The 15875-nt window shown below is 58.1% G+C and overlaps 3 protein-coding genes across 5 annotated transcripts; 2 read left to right on the top strand and 1 right to left on the bottom strand.

Annotated features, from left to right (window-relative positions):
- The first annotated feature begins 334 nt into the window (after window positions 1-334).
- Window positions 335-3975, top strand: BLOC1S1 (biogenesis of lysosomal organelles complex 1 subunit 1). Its single transcript, XM_004429207.3, has 4 exons — window positions 335-486; window positions 1201-1273; window positions 3364-3496; window positions 3774-3975. The coding sequence occupies exons 1-4, from the start codon at window positions 426-428 to the stop codon at window positions 3882-3884; spliced, it is 378 nt and encodes a 125-aa protein (XP_004429264.1). The 5' UTR covers window positions 335-425; the 3' UTR covers window positions 3885-3975.
- A 362-nt stretch (window positions 3976-4337) lies between these two features.
- Window positions 4338-9104, top strand: RDH5 (retinol dehydrogenase 5). Of its 3 annotated transcripts, XM_004429206.3 has the most exons (5): window positions 4338-4727; window positions 5296-5636; window positions 5801-6059; window positions 7544-7707; window positions 7977-9104. In XM_004429206.3, exons 2-5 carry the CDS (start codon window positions 5327-5329, stop codon window positions 8198-8200), a joined length of 957 nt encoding a protein of 318 aa, XP_004429263.1. In that variant the 5' UTR covers window positions 4338-4727; window positions 5296-5326; the 3' UTR covers window positions 8201-9104. The 3 variants fall into 3 exon arrangements, with proteins under 3 accessions (XP_004429263.1, XP_087298391.1, XP_087298390.1); XM_087442265.1 differs by having other exon boundaries at window positions 4338-5636; window positions 7544-7686; XM_087442264.1 differs by having other exon boundaries at window positions 4338-5636.
- Window positions 9105-9165: 61 nt separating this feature from the next.
- On the bottom strand, window positions 9166-12312 carry CD63 (CD63 molecule). The gene is made up of 8 exons (XM_087442266.1): window positions 12236-12312; window positions 11598-11674; window positions 10513-10701; window positions 10244-10318; window positions 10046-10141; window positions 9793-9933; window positions 9503-9586; window positions 9166-9317 (listed from the first exon to the last, which is right to left on the bottom strand). Exons 2-8 carry the CDS (start codon window positions 11661-11663, stop codon window positions 9252-9254), a joined length of 717 nt encoding a protein of 238 aa, XP_087298392.1. The 5' UTR covers window positions 11664-11674; window positions 12236-12312; the 3' UTR covers window positions 9166-9251.
- Window positions 12313-15875: the final 3563 nt, after the last annotated feature.

Below are 15875 nucleotides of genomic sequence, written 5' to 3'. Positions count from 1 at the left end.
CAGGCCAGAGCTGCCAGGAGGGAAAGGCGAGGGAAGGAAAAGAATTCCAATGAGTCCAGGAAGCCTCTGCTCCCGCACCAACCGCAGCGTGATGGACAGCCTGGCAACACCAACCCTCCTGGGAGCCTGAGACCCAGAGGAGATGTTCAACCTGGCTCTGCCATATGGGTACTAAAGAAAGTCCTTCCAACACTCACCGAAAAGCGAGCCCCAATACAGACAAGAGCTCACCTGCCCCCAGCCCTCTGCTATTCCCTCCCTAGCCGGGAGCGCCACCACCTACCGCCCGGCGTCTCGGAAAGGGGGCGGTCCCCGGCCTCACGTGACACTGCGGTCACGTGACCCGGGCCCCGCGGGAGCTGGGGAGCGCGGCCCAGCTCCGGAGCGGGAGGGGCCGGGCGGCCCAGCTCCAGACCGACGTTACCATGCTGTCCCGGCTGCTGAAGGAACACCAGGCCAAGCAGAACGAGCGCAAAGAGCTGCAGGGTGAGCCGGCCGTCCCCTCCGCCGCCGCGGCCTAGCGGCAGCCGGCGCCGGGACCTCGAGTAACGGCCCGGAGCCGGCGAAGGGCGCGGGCTGTGGGGCACGGGCGTGGGGAGAGGGAACTGGGGAGCCTTTTTGGAGATTCCGTTTCTTGGCCAACGGGCTTTGGCCCCTTTGGCAAGACTCGTGTCCCCCTCGGTGAGGTCCCCACGCTCGGTGTCTGGCGTCTTAGTCCCGCCCCTGCTCGTGGGACGCTGTGCCGATTGGTCCAGGGAGCCTCTCATCCTGGGGGGGAAGGGACGCTCCTGAGGGGAGGAGGGTGTTGGGGACCGGACAGAGATGGGATTCTTGGAGGCCTGAAACCACCGAAACGGGGGTGGGGCCCTGGTTTCCTGAGTCCGGCCTGGGAACCCCGGAGCTGCCAACCCTTAGTCCGCGATAGTGAGAAAAGAGTGCCCGGGAGTCTGGAGTCGGTGCTGCCACTGCCTCGTTAGCGTCCCTGGGCAAGTAGCCTCCCCTCTCAGGGTCCCAGGGTCCTCCCCTCTAAAGTGAAAGGGCTCCCTTTATATTTTGCAAAACCCTTTTCAGCTGTGGCACTCGGAGATCAGTTGAGATGTTCCTGCAACTAGCGGAATAGTAATGAACGAGTGGGAACCTTAGGCAACACCCCTCAGAAAACAAAGTCTCTGCTCCAATCCCTTTTCTCCCCTCCCCCAGAGAAGAGGAGGCGAGAGGCTATCACTGCGGCGACCTGCCTGACGGAAGCCTTGGTGGATCACCTCAATGTGGGGTAGGAACTTCTTCCCGTCAACACCACCTCCCGCCCCGACCCCCCAAGTTAAGGCACGGGCAAGGTCCAGCCCTCAGACTGCTCTTGAGGCGATGAGATGTTCCAGTCATCCCCCTCCACCTCCCCCCAGCTTAGCTTTATGGAGAGAGGCTCGGTCAGCCCTGACCCTAACATTGGGCAGGGAGGAGCAGCTGCATTGGCTGGGGTAGCAGCCAGATTCCCCCGCTCCCTCCCCGCAGTAACTTCTCTGGTGCTCACAACTTGATGCCATCTGCCCACCTCCCTTCACCGCTCCGAGTCCAGCTGTCACTTCAGTGGGAGGGAGAGCGCCCTCCTTCACCACAGCTTACCACCCTCTCCTTCTCCACCTCCCACCCTTTGGCAGGCCCAGGGAGCAGCTGGCAGGAAAGAGATGGCACAGTTGGTGAGGGTGAGGGCAGAACCTCTGCCAGGAGCTACAGCAGAGCCAGGCTGTCTCTTCCCTTCCTTCTGGGTCTCCAGAGACCACCCCCTGCTCCAGCCCTAAATGAGAGTGCCAGTAACCACCAAGGGTGGTTCCCAACCACCTTGGGAAGGAGCAAAGACTATTGTCTCTTGACCCCGAGTGACCCAGAGAGTGCAGAGACGATGACTTGATAGGCCGACAGTTGGAAGAAAGGAGGCAGTATAATGCCTCCACCACAGGGCAAGTAGAATAGCCTCCTTGTGAATCCAGAGACTGAGTCACCCAGGGGGCTGTCATCTTCATTACTCATCTCTGGGGAAGATTAGGGGAAGAGAAGGCTGTGGTTGGGGCCTCTGGTCTCCCTCCCCTCCAGGCCTCTCCCTTCACTCGGGGTGAATAATAGAAGGCAGAGGGGCAACAGGAAAAACTGGGATTTTAGGGCCTCCCAGGGGAATCTCTCGAAGCATTGGGAGCCCCCTGCTATGACTGTCTGAGCTCCTTCCCGTGGCCCAGCTGTCTCCCAAAGAGAAGGGACACGGTCTGCCCTCTTTCCTCCCTCCCCCAGTGGCGCCTGCTGGGCTGTGCTGTGAGGCTGGCCCAGGCCTCTCCCTCTTCTCTTCCTTTGCTAGAGGCCACCCCACTTTCAGCTTAGAGGGCAGCTAAGCCAAAGCCAGATTAGAAAGGGTTTTGTGTCGCTGCCCACAGCTCCTCTCATTCCCTGGAAAGGAAAACAAAGGCCCCATCTATCCCAGCCCCTGTCAGGTGTCCTTCCCACTCTCTCGACCCCCCCAACTCTTTGCCCCTCCAGCCCCCACAGATTCCAGTGGGTGGGGGCCCCGGATGTGGAGTCTCCCGGCTGACCTAGAGCTTTGGGGTGGGGAGTGAAAGATTCACCAGCCAATAAAAGGAGAACAATTATTGCGCAGTTATTGCGGGGGGTGGGGGTGGGAGGGAGTGGGCAGAGTGTTGGGGACACCAACCTCATGGCAGGAATGGTGACTACAGCCAACTGTGATTGAAGAGAAAAGAAAACTGTTGCCTAGAGCAGAAGGAAGGGGGAGCGAGTGTGTGTGTGTTCACTCCTCTGTGTGGGCGAAAGGAGAAGGGTTGGGAGAGAGACTGAGAGCCGGGCAGCCCCTGGGAGATCTTCTCTTGACCCGGAGTTCCGGGGGGGGGGGTTGCTCTTGCATCCCACCCCAGATTCAGGGAGGGGCCCAATTTCGCTTCCCAACTTCTTGCACAGATCTCTGGGCTTCCAATCACTGCCAGATGTTTCCCTGCTGCTGGATTTTCCCAGCTTCCCCACGCCCCCTTTTCCCACCCAGCTTCCTCCTGAGGGATGTCCCCCCAGGTTAACCTTCCCTTCCCCCACCCAGCTCCAGGGACCCCTTTGGGGGTAGGAGATGGTATGTTTTTGTTTAACTCCCAGCTAGGCTGTCCTGGGAATCCTGGGCTTGGGAGGAAGGAACTGGGCTCATTTACATGTTCTGATATTCATTTGCGTCACATCCAAGAATGGCCAAACTCACGAGGTTTTCTCAGCCTGACTGCTGGCTGGCCTCCCACGCTTGCGTTGGGATAGTAGTCTTGGAGACCACTCCCCACCAGTTGGGTGAGTTGACCTCCTCCGTCCTCCAACCTCTAGTGTGGCCCAGGCCTACGTGAACCAGAGAAAGCTGGACCATGAGGTGAAGACCCTACAGATCCAGGCTGCCCAGTTTGCCAAGCAGACAGGCCAGTGGATCGGGATGGTGGAGAACTTCAACCAGGCACTCAAGGTAGGCCCCACTCCCTACATCGCCAGCCCCATCCTGGGCCTCCATTGTTGCCTCCAGTCGGGTCACCTCAGGTCTGGGGTTAAGGAGGAAGTGGGGATGGTCCCAGAAACCCCATCTATGGCCCCAGTGTCAGAGAAGCTAGAAAAACAGGTAAAAGCACTTGGTGGGTCCAAGCTAAGCCCTTTCTAGGGGATGGGTGGAAAGTGCCCCCACTCATCGCCTGGGACCACACTCTCCCCACCCTGATTGCTGGGTTTCCACCCCTTTCCCCTCCCAGGAAATTGGGGATGTGGAGAACTGGGCTCGGAGCATCGAACTGGACATGCGCACCATTGCCACCGCACTGGAATACGTCTATAAGGGGCAGCTGCAATCTGCCTCCTCCTAGCCCCTCTCCCCTCACCCTCTCCCCTACCCCTCCTGCCTCCCCACGGGGCAGGAGGGAGGCTGACAGGCCATGAATAAAACACAAGCCTCCACTTCCTGTGGTTCATTGCAAGGAGCTACTAGCTCCGCGTGGGGGTGGGTGGAAAGTTCAAGGTCTCTTTCCCTGAGGGACAGACACCTTTTGGATAGAGAGTGGAACCAGCTTCCTCTTACCATCCCAGCTTGCTGTTCCTCCTGGGGCCTGGTGCAGGTGCCTGTCGAGGAAGCAGGTGGGAAACTGTGAAGGTCAGTGGGCCCTGTTGCAAGCTTCCTAACTCAGGCCTTCAGTTTCCTGAGAGGAGAAATAAGACAGAGGGCAGGCCTGGTCCCAGCTCTGGCTCTCTGCCTCTCCACGTGCTCGTGGCCTCTCCCAGCCTGGTGCTAAGCAGTGTCATGAGTCTGGACCAGGTGGGAGATTAAGTCTTGGGCGTGGGGGCACTTCGGGGCTGAGAAGGGGGAGGAATGACAGGTCCAAGGTCACCAACAGAGGGGCAGCTGCCATCCTTGACAGACGCCTCCTCCTGGAAGTCTGTGACAGAGGTGGTCAGGAACCCCGGCGGGAAAAAGACAGCCAAGAAGAGGGCCTGGGCACGCTGGCCTGGGCCAAGCCCCAGCAGCCCTGGCCCCTCCCCCAAGCCCTCCCCCACCCACACTTAATACTTCTGGCATCCGGGCCGCCCGCTGTGGACTTGGGCCTTAGCTGTAGCTAGTGTGGGAGCTTGAAAGACTGGGAGCAGCGTCTCGCAAACAAAGCAAAAGAAGTTGTTTCAGGCCTTATAGTAGCTGCCAGCTTTCCCCAGAGGAGGTAAGCAGGGTGCTGGGGGCGGGGTGCCACTACAAGACTAGCAAGTATTTGATAACTCAGAGCTTTAAGCTGTTAACATGCTTCCTCACATATTAACCCCTTTGGTCCTCCCCAACTCCCAGGTGGGCGTGGTGGGTGTTAGCCACACTTGGTAGATGAGAAGACAGGTTCAGAGATGCACTGAGATGCTCAGCGTCACAGCAGGTTGGGGGCCACAAGGACTAAAATGCAGGGCTCTTTGTCTCGTATGTGTCTCCAAAAACAAGCCCTGGCTGACAGAGTTCAGGTGTCCCTAGTTTAGCAGGAGCAAAGATGGCAAACAAGATCCGTCTGCTCCCATGCAGCACGTCTGCACACAGGGCCTGGCTCGTGGTTTTCGCTAAGTTAGCTACAAATGTAGGGTCCGCCCACACCTTTGCTTTGCTTAGATGAGCCGCAGTTTGCCAATTATCTGCCAAGCAAATAATTTCTCAATCTGCTCGGACCTGAGACTTCCAGCTGGGGGGACATTAGGGGCAAAGGCTTGAGGGCCAGAGTAGACTAGACAAGTCTTCCTGCCCGGCCTCAGCTGCCACCTGCAGGTCACTTGGGCTCCGGCCATGTGGCTGCCTCTGTTGCTGGGAGCCTTGCTCTGGGCGGCACTGTGGCTGCTCAGGGACCGGCAGAGCCTGCCCGCCAGCGATGCCTTCGTCTTCATCACGGGCTGTGACTCAGGCTTCGGGCGGCTCCTGGCACTGAGACTGGACCAGAAAGGCTTCCGAGTCCTGGCCAGCTGCCTGACCCCCTCAGGGGCAGAGGACCTACAGCGGGTGGCCTCCTCCCGCCTGCACACCACCCTGCTGGATGTCACTGACCCCCAGAGTGTCCAGCGGGCAGCCAAGTGGGTGGAGACATGTGTCGGGGACGCAGGTGAGTATGGCTGGGCCACCAGGAACACGGTGTAGGCCGTGCACTTCCAGGGCTGCGGGAAGCCAGAGGGACTGTGGGGAAGGAGCAGTGCTCAGACCCCCTGGGAAGGAGGGGGCCGTTGGACTGCCTCACCTGCTCCCAGCATCTGTCTCCTCTCCCCACAGGGCTTTTTGGTCTTGTGAATAATGCTGGTGTGGCTGGTGTCATTGGGCCAACACCATGGCTGACGCGGGATGATTTCCATCGGGTGCTGGATGTGAACACACTGGGGCCCATCGGGGTCACACTCGCCCTTCTGCCCCTGTTGCAGCAGGCCCGGGGCCGAGTGATCAACATCACCAGTGTCCTGGGTCGCCTGGCAGCCAATGGTGGGGGCTACTGTGTCTCCAAGTTTGGCCTGGAGGCCTTCTCGGACAGCCTGAGGTGAGGGGTATGGGCCCCGGCTCCCACTCGCCAAAGCAGTGTCTGCCCTGCAGAGATGATTACAGCACCGCGCAGTGGAATCCTTGAGGAGCCAGTGACGGCTCGGCCGCATGGGCCCAGATCCCAGCCTTCTCTCATGCGAGCTTTGTGACCGTAATAGGTTACTTCTCTTCACCCCAGTTCATTCCTCATCTGTTCAGTCGGGGTGAGGAGACCTGCCTCAGAGGTGTTGGGAGTGAAATGAGGTAGATGTAAGGCCCCAACAGTGCTGCCTGGCAGAGGGAAAATGCTCCCAAAAAGCCTGCTATCATCATTATTAACAACTACTACTTGTGATGAGCTGGTACCTTTACATACCATTTTCTCATTTAATTCTCCCAACAACCCTATGAGGACAGGTATTAATACCCTTAGAGATAAGGATAGGTATTAGTACCCTTAGAGTAACATGACTTACTCAAGACCACACGACCAGTTGGTGGAAGCGCTGGGACTGGCCCCGGGTCTGCGTGCCTGTGGCAGCAGCTCGGTATCTTCTCCTGCCCTCATCTTTAGACAGTGTTCTCATGTTCAAAGCCCCGTGAGAGCACCAAGAAGCACGAGGACAGCACGGGAGCAGGGCCTGAGTTTTGAGCAAGAGTACAAGTCCCCTGGGCTGAGCCTGCATTCTTTTTTTTTTTATTTTTTTTACCCCAAAGCCCCAGTAGATAGTTGTGTGTCATAACTACACATCCTTCTAGTTGCTGTATGTGGGACGCGGCCTCAGCATGGCCGGAGAAGCAGTGCGTCGGTGCGCGCCCGGGATCTGAACCTGGGCAGCCAGCAGCGGAGCGCGTGCACTTAACTGCTAAGCCACAGGGCCGGCCCTGAGCCTGCATTCTGAAGGAAGCCTGCCTTCGTCACCATCACTCAGCAAATAATTTCAATACCTACGTTCATCCCCCTCCCTCAGTCTTTTAATTTTCCAGTCAGCATCATCGAACACATGCTGGGATTTCTGCATCTGTGCCAGGACAGCTGGAGGTGGCCCCACTTTGCCCCCAGCAAATACCAAGTCTACACCCTTCATATCCAGCACTCAGGACTCAACGCTGTGTTTGGGATCTATGGAATGGGGTTCTTCTAGGTCAGGAGTTGGCCAACTTGTTCTCAGACCAGATGTGGCCAGCTGCCTACAGCTAATACTGCTTTTTACATTTTAAGTACCTACATAACATCATTAATTTTTAGGTCTGCAATGGCCCTTTAAGAAGTTTGCCATCCCTGCTCTAGATCACAGGATATAAAGGAAAACAAACTTTTAAGAATACCTCCCTCCCTGTGCCCCACACCCCCCTCACCCCAGGGCAGCAGGGATCTCCCTGTCAGGATCCCTGTCCCTGGTCTGTGATAACTTCCCCATCTCAGCACCCCCACCCAGGTCCCTAAAGATCTTCTCTCTAGAAGGGCAAGAACCAAGAAGCCTCCCTCTGCCCCCACTGCAGGCGGGATGTGGCTTCTTTTGGCGTCCGAGTCTCCATCGTGGAGCCTGGCTTCTTCCAAACCCCTGTGACAAACCTGGAGAGTCTGGAGGACGCCCTGCAGGCCTGCTGGGCACGGCTCCCTCCAGCCACAAGGGCCCACTATGGTGAGGCCTTCCTCACCAAGTGTGAGTAGCCCACGTAGGGACGAATGAAGGGAAATGAGAGCCAGAAAGGCCGGTCTTGCACCAGCCGCTGGGAGGAGGTAGGAGGGGTGAGGGTGACGGGATGCCACAGGACAGCAGGCCGTGTGCGACCTGCCTACTCCCAACCTGGGGAGGGGACTAAGGATCCTTCTCACCTCTACTGGGCCACCAGCCCCAGGACCCAGAAGACAGGGCCTGACATGGGCTGGAGTGGGAGAGGGACACTGATTATAACACCCTCTGGGCTGCAGACCTGAAAGTACAGCAGCGCATCATGAACCTGATCTGTGACCCGGACCTGACCAAGGTGAGCAAGTGCCTGGAGCATGCCCTGACTGCTCGTCACCCCAGGACCCGCTACAGCCCAGGCTGGGACGCCAAGCTGCTCTGGCTGCCAGCCTCCTACCTCCCAGCCAGCCTGGTGGATGCTGTGCTCACCTGGGTCCTTCCCAAGCCTGCCCATGCCGTCTACTGAGTCCAGCCCTCCGGCAAGACGTTTTTCTTCCAGGACAAAGACTGATTTATTTCTATCCCCACCCTGGTACTGCCGGGTGCCTGGCACAAAACAGGAACTCAATAAATTCAATAAATGTTATTGAGTATTAAAAAACACCGTAGGTGGGTAGAAATGGAAGTGCCCAGTGGGAAACTGACCCCATTTAAGTGCTAACTACCTTCGGCTGACTTACTGCCCAGGGTCTCTGGCCTGTTTAGTGCCTGCAAAACACCTAGAACCCACTGGGGGGCGCAAGGGGACTATCACATCTTTGAAGCTGCACCTGGAGGAATGGCCACCAGAGGGCACTGTTGGACGTTTCCTTTATTTTCTATGGAATAAGGTCACAATTCAGTGTTTGGAGTGGAAATGGTCATTATCTGTTTTTCTTGAAGGCAGGAGGGAAGGTGGTGAAAAGGGGTAAGGGCCAGGGTGGGTGGTTTCCATGGAAGAAACACAATACCCACTAAATTCTATCATCTAATCAAAGTCAAGACAGATGGACACTGGCCACACAGGTCACCCTGAAAGGAGCCAGGCCTGCTGGGTGCAGGAGGGAGTTGCTGGGCCCTCTGAAGTGGGCAGAGGACCAAGGAGAAGATGTCCACGATAGACGTGGGCAGGTCTCTTCCCATGGAGGACCTTTGTGGGGAGTCCCTTTGACTTCTGCAGGAGATGGCTTCAGGAACGCTTCAGCACTGAGCCTGGCAGCACACGACTAGGAGACAGGGAGGGCAGGGGGCCACGGCCTCCAGATCCCCGCTTCCACTGCCAGCCCAACAAACGCCTTCAGCAAAGTCCTCCTTTCCCAACACCCCCCAAAATAGGCCCCCTTTCCCAGGGGCGCAAACAGAACAAGGTCCCAGAGGACGGGAACATGGATGAGGAGAGAAAAGGGATGAAGTATCACTCCTGAAGACAAACTGAGACTCCCTCTCTTCTCGGTCTGGAAAAATAATCCGTTTAATTGAAAAACCTGGAGTATAGGACTCCATTCCCCTAGATGAGGGGGCTGAAGAGACCAGACCCCCTACATCACCTCATAGCCACTTCGGATACTCTTCACGAGGCAGCAGGCAAAGACGATTCCCAGGACCTAGAGGGAAAGATAGAGGGGGGGTGGAGAGCGGTCAGAAGGGTGAGGAACCCAGGACCCGCCCAAGAGACCCCAAACACAACCAGGGCTCCCCTCCCCAGGCCAGTACCTCCTGCTCAGCACCCTCCTCCCCGCTGCCCCTCCCACCCAGATGCCCTGGACTGAGTCCCAAGGGCGCCTCTCACCTCCACAAAGGCAATACCCAGGGCTGCTGCAGCCACCACCAGCACATTTTTCCTCAGCCAGCCTCCAATCTTCTCCACACAGCCCTGAAGGGTGACAGGCACACAAGGCAAGAATACCATCAGAAACTTCCCACCCACCTCCCTCTGTACCTTTCACCCCACCCCCAGCATGCCTAGATCCCCTCCCCAACCCTGACCACAACTTCCAGAGCCCCAGCCCTCTCCAACTCCACCCCTGGTCCCTCTCACCAGGTTCCCCAAATCCCCTGCTGTCTCAGCCTCCTCCCTACCTCGGTATGGATACTCTTCTCGGTGGGCTTAGTCCCGCAGCCCTGAGTGACATTGACACAGCAGGAGTCAGGGACTGAGCCGTTGACCTTGAGAGGGATGATCTCCCACTCAGTGTAATTAACCGCCCCGCAGCACTTAAACTGAAGGAGAGGAGAGAGATGGGGAAGAAGGCTGTTGAGTGGACCTCCACCTTCAATATGGAGATGAGACTCTTCTTCCCCCACTACCCCTGCTCCCAGCAACCCCACTCACTTCCTCCTGCAACTTGTCCAGGACTAAAGCCGTTTGGTTGTCGTGCGGATAACTCTGCATCTGCTGCTTGAACTTCTTATTAAATTCTGACATCACCTGGCAGTAGGGAGGAGCACTGTTCAGGTCAGAACTCTGAGCACCTGGGCCCCAGAGCAGCCAGGCCTGTGGGGCAGGGTCCTCCCCTCAGTCCCCACTTACCTGCTCTCTAAAGACATAGCCAGCAATGGCTGCAGCCACCTCCACCAGCGTGATAAGAGACAGGAAGATGGCAAACTACAGGCGCAAAGGGCGGGAATCAGGTTTGGAGTCTGGGTGAGAGGGGCGTGCTGTGGCCCAACCAGTCTCTGGAACACTCACAAAGGTTTTCCTCACCCACCCACCTCACTTCACCCACCCTCGTGAGCCCCCTCCATAGAAATGCCCTCCAGCAATCCCAGGCAGCCACGCCAGCCCCATAACCCACTCACTGTGATCATAAGACAGTAGTTCTCCTTGCAGGCCCCACAGCAGCCCACAAAGGCCACCAGGAAGAGGAAGGCACCCACTGCGATGATGACCACAGGCACCAGACAGCCAGGGGTGGCATCCTGGATATTGGCCTGATTCAAGATGATCTGAGCCATTACACCCACAACGATCAGTCCCACTGCACAGGCCTGCGCAGAGGACACATCAGGGTTAGGCCAGACCCACAACCCATCAGCCCCCCATGCTGGAGGGCAGCGGGTGCACCCAGGACACAGACTTAACCCCATCCCTGGGGAACAGATTGTCACACTTCCAGGAAACTTCTGACTGTGGGCGAGGGGGATGATCCATCCTTGCCCCATAGTTTGATCAAATACAAAAAGAGAAGTTCCAGAAAGCCTTGACCCCAGGGCATATGATCCTAACCTAGAGCAGTGCTCCCTCTAGGGCTCCCAGAACTGCCCTCCCGCTATCCTCTGAGGCCTGCCCCATCCTCATCAGCTGAGACTAGGGTTCCTCAGGCCAGCGACGCCAGCGAGGAGAAGAAAGGAGGAAAAGGGGGCAAGAGTAGGGTGCTCTCCCAGGACAAACAGCAGCCTCTCAAGCCAAGAGCCCAGGGCAGGAGCAAAGTGAGGTGGGCAGAGCGCTTCCCCACCCCCGAGCAGCTGGAGGGGTGAAGAGGGATGAGGGAATGGAGAGGAATGAGGGGTGGACGGGGGAGATTGGAGAGAAAAGGATGGGGAACGCAGGGAAGCCCCGCGGCGATAGCATCAGGCCGTTGGCGTTGGCTGGTTGCCCCACTGCCCTTATCACAAGAGGTTGGGTCACCAGACAGGAAGCGCCAGAAGGGGCTTGGGGGAGGGCGCTGCGCACCCAGACTGGCCATTCTGGACCAAACCAGCCTCGGAGGTCCCTGAAAGCTGGAGGAGGGGGGTGGCCGTGCTGTCTGCGGCCCGTTCCTGGGCTTTCCTTCCACATCTGGTCTCCAGCTGCCTTCATTCCTGGTCCCTCGGCCCTCAGCACTCCGGAGCCAGGTCTCCCCGCACCCTGCCAGCGCGCCCGCACCGGCCCCCTCCCCACTCACGCAAAAGGCCAGCAGAAGAACGTAGAGCAAGAACTTGACACATTTCATTCCTCCTTCCACCGCCATGGCTGCCGGACCTGGGCCGAGGGGAGGACAGGGGGATTAGAGCCGGCCGAGGGGGGACGTCGGTCTCCCCGCCGGCCCTCGAGGCCTTCCCTGCCCGGCCCCCATCCCCGGCCCCTCCCACCCGGAAACCCGCGGTCGGATCCACGTCTCCCAGCCCCCTCTTCCCGGCCGGAGAGAGGTGGGGGCGACCGCCGCGAAGCCCGGACCCCGCCCCGCCGCCTCGGGGCCCGGGACCGATCGGAGGGCGCCCCCGGGGCCCGGCCTGACGCCCACCCTCGGCCCGCCGGCGTCAAACACCCCCTCCCCACCAACCAGCCCCGAAAATCGGTCCTCAGCCCCAGCCCGGCCCCCGGCCACCGTCCCCTGGGCTCTGACCACCCCCAAATAAGTGCGGCCGCCACCCCACCCCGCCCCGCCCGCCCGGGCTCTGGAACTTTTCAAAGTTGCGAAGTCGCGAGGGCCTCGGGAGCGGCCGGAGGGCAGGCGGGTCTCCGGGGGCCGGGCGAGCCCCGGAGGAGGGAGCTGCCGGGCCGCCCCCGCCCCGCGCCGCGCCGGCCGGGGCCGCGCCTCACCTGGGCTCCCCGAGGCTCGCTCCTCTCCCGCCGCGATCCGGGGCTCTCTAGCGGCGCCCCCCGCTCCGGCCCCGCCCCCCGCCCGCGGCCCCGCCCCGGACCCCGGCCGCCTCCCCCGCCCAGTGGCCGGCAGCCTCCCTCATGTGACGCGGGAACAGCTGCGGCCTGAGTCACCCGGCCGGCGAGGGGAGGGCGGAGCCCCCCGCCCGGCCAGGGCCACGTGGCCCCTATCGGGAAGACAGCGCCCCAACCCGCACAGGGAGTGTCCGGGGCAGGACCTCAGGGCGCCTGGGGCCCTGCTGGCGCCCGCAGCCCACTCGGGGCAGGAGCCGGACCGAGTGCCGCCTTGTTCTCTCCGGTTCAGGGAAGCGGAAGAGGCGTGAGGGAGCCAAAGGAGAGATGAGCGGCCCAGAGCTACCCTCTGAGCGCCCGGGCCAGGCAGAGCTGAGGCAAGGTGACAAGATGGTCTGCCAGAGGCCTCCTCGTCCCCCACCCGGAGCCCACTCCCTGCCTCTGGCTCCATCTCTGTTCGAGCCCCCACCCCCATCTCCCAGTCCGCAGAGGGCGCCTTAGGCTCCCTCGGATCGGGTGGGGCCAGAATAAACACTTCCAGAAAGTCCCTGGCCTCACATCCTGGGAGTCCCTCAACATTCTAGAGTGGGTGTTCCTGTCCCCCCTCATTTAGTCCCTTCTCCATTTTCTAGAGCTCCTGAGTAGTGGGCTGAGGAGGGGAGGAAGCCCTTCTCAGGGCCATCCCACCCAGTCAATCATGACACATCAGAATCCAGTCCTGGGCCGGCCCTGTGGCTTGGTGGTTAAGTGCGCGTGCTGCAATGCTGGTGGCCGGGGTTCGGATCCCGGGTGCGCATGGAGGCACCACTTCTCCGGCCATCCTGAGGCCGAGTCCCACATACAGCAACTAGAAGGATGTGCAGCTATGACATACAACTATCTACTGGGGCTTTGAGGGGAAAAAATAAAATAAATAAAATCTTAAAAAAAAAAAAAGAAGAAGAATCCAGTCCTTCCCTATGGGGGAGGATTGAGAAGGTCCGTGCTCCCACCTTTCCTGGCTCAGTCCTTCTTGGTGCAGCCGTGGGGGAGGGCACTAAGGCAGGCATGGCATATATCCCTGGATTTCCCCCCTCCCATCCTAGCTGACAGACGGTCTCATGCCCTAGCGCAAAGCCAGGTGAAGGCTGGAAGCGGGGTGAGGCAGCTCAAGCTGCCTCTCTCCCGTGTGTGCCATGGTGGTCCCCAGAAGGAGCTGAATAAACATGCCAGGGACAGAACCAGCCCCACCCTGCCAGCCTGGACCCCAGCCCTTAGGTTCTTATGGTCCTGCCTCAAGAACCACTTTCGGAGTCTTGGTTGTGTGTACACGAAGAAGGAAAGAAACTGTAAGAGCAAAAGGAAGGAGATCTGGGCTGGACTGAGAACCAGTTTCAGGGTTCTCAGGAAGGGATTACAACCTTCCAGCAAGACACACCAAGCCCATTCTGGACCTTGCTCCCCAGTTATCACAGCAGGCAGGCTGTGGAGGAGAAGTGAAGATGCTGAAAAAAGGAGTATTCATCAGTTTCTTTATTGTGCTGCCCCTAGATGCCAGGCATGTGCTAGGCATGGGGCCAGGAGGGCAAGGAAGACAGGGGCCCTGCCCTCTGCCAGCAGGCAGAACCAAGCTCATCCTGTGAACAGAGGCAGAACCCCTGAGGGCAGCTGGACCAGCTCAGAGGGAGGGACAGGTGGTGCCTCTGCCCGAAATAAAAAGAAAAAGAGTGGATTTCACAGAGGTGGGTGGTGATTTCCAAGGTGACCTTAGAGAATAAAGGGGCAAGCTGTCAGTTCCAGGGACAAGGAAAGGGCCAAGTGTAAAAAAGGAGTAGTTTAACAAGTCCCTGTAGGTTGGGGTTGGCTGGCTCAAAGGGCTCAGGAAGGATGTGGTAAAACATGGACGGGAGGGAAGGTGGTCTGAAGTCAAGATTGAGAAACTTTATTTTTTTTTCTTTCTTTTTTTTTTTTGTGAGGAGATCAGCCCTGTGCTAACATCTGCCAATCCTCCTCTTTTTTTTTTTGCTGAGGAAGACTGGCCCTGGGCTAACATCCGTGCCCATCTTCCTCCACTTTATATGGGACGCCGCCACAGCATGGCTTGACAAGCAGTGCGTCAGTGCGTGCCCGGGATCCGAACCAGCGAACCCCGGGCCGCCGCAGCAGAGTGCGTGCACTTAACCGCTTGCGCCACCGGGCCAGCCCCAAGATTGAGAAACTTTAGATGCATAACAACCAAGTGTAACGCTTGGTCTTGGACTGAATCTTTGAACAAACCAACTGTGAAAGACATTTGGGGAACAACTGGGGAAATTTGAATATGGGCTGAGAATTCAACATGAGAAAGTAATTTTGTTAGCTATGATGATAGTATTCGATTATATAGGAAAAGTACTCTATTTTTTAAAGATGCATACTAAAATATTTAAGGGTGAAATGTCATATCTGTAATTGCTTTGGAATACTTTACAAAACAATATGAAGCAAAAAGAAGACAGTCTAGGTGATAGGACTGTTGAGAACCTGGAAGGCTGTGTTGGGAATGTTCTAAGGTGATGGGAGTGTAGACATTACTGAGATGGTGAACCATCTTGGGATTGGCTATACTGAAATGAGGAGGAATGAATGTCAGCTGGCCTGGAGGATAGCTGGGATATCACTGCCACAGTCCAAGGAAGAGCCGATGAAGGCCAGAACCACGGAGAGTAGGGAAGTCGCAGCGGCATTTCCGAGGGCACACGGAAGGACTGCAGGACCACTTACCTGTGGGAGGAGGCGAGGAAGTGGAAGAGTCTGAGACGACTCAGAGCTTCCCAACCTGGGCGCCCTGGGAAGAGGTGGTGGTCCCCCAAGGGGCACCTGGGTGGAGACGTCCCCCCAGGAATTGGGGATGTGAAACTGAGGAGAGAAGAGCAGTCCGACCAGAGATAAAAAGTGATGTCTAAACCTATAGATGGTGAGGGCCAGAACAAAAGAAAACAGAGGGGGACAGAGCCTTCTGTTTAAGGAACATGGGGAGGAGTGAGCAGCCAGCAGAAGAGCTGAGAGGGAAAGGAAGTTGCAGAGCTGGACCCCTGCACTCCGTTGGCACGGTGCTGGGCACTTATACCCATTACTCATTTAATCCTCACCACAACCCTGTGAGGTCCGTATGACTTGTCCTGTTTTAGGGATAAGGAAACTGAGGCTTGGAGACAGGGAGAGATGTGCCCAGAGCCCAAGCCGTGAACGGGCAGTGTTAGGATTTGAACCCAGATCTCTGGGGGTTGCAAAGCCCGAGCTTTTTCCCCTCTCTCTCAGAGGCCAAGAGAAAAGAGAACTTCACGACAGTGGCCAGAAGCGTCCAATAGTATAGAACGGTCAATTTGGATGAGAAGCAAGAGAACGCCATGGGATGGGGTGGCTGTCTCCAGAGCAGTGTCAGGGCAGGATCCAGAGCACCTGCAGGGCCCCGGGAGGGGGGACATCCAAGTGGGCTGGGGCAGAGCTGAGGTGAAGGTCAGGAGAATGGGGCCGTCTGAGAGGAACACCAGGAGAAGGAGCAGGTGCAGAGTGGTGGCAGCAGCCTGGTCAAGCCATGGGAGAGAAA

This window comes from Ceratotherium simum, chromosome 17 (assembly GCF_057802395.1).
Source record: "Ceratotherium simum simum isolate JZ-2026a chromosome 17, ASM5780239v1, whole genome shotgun sequence".
NCBI classification, from domain to species: Eukaryota; Metazoa; Chordata; class Mammalia; order Perissodactyla; family Rhinocerotidae; genus Ceratotherium; species Ceratotherium simum.
Note: the sequence above shows the minus strand (reverse complement) of the source record. Positions and strands in the feature narration are given on the sequence as shown.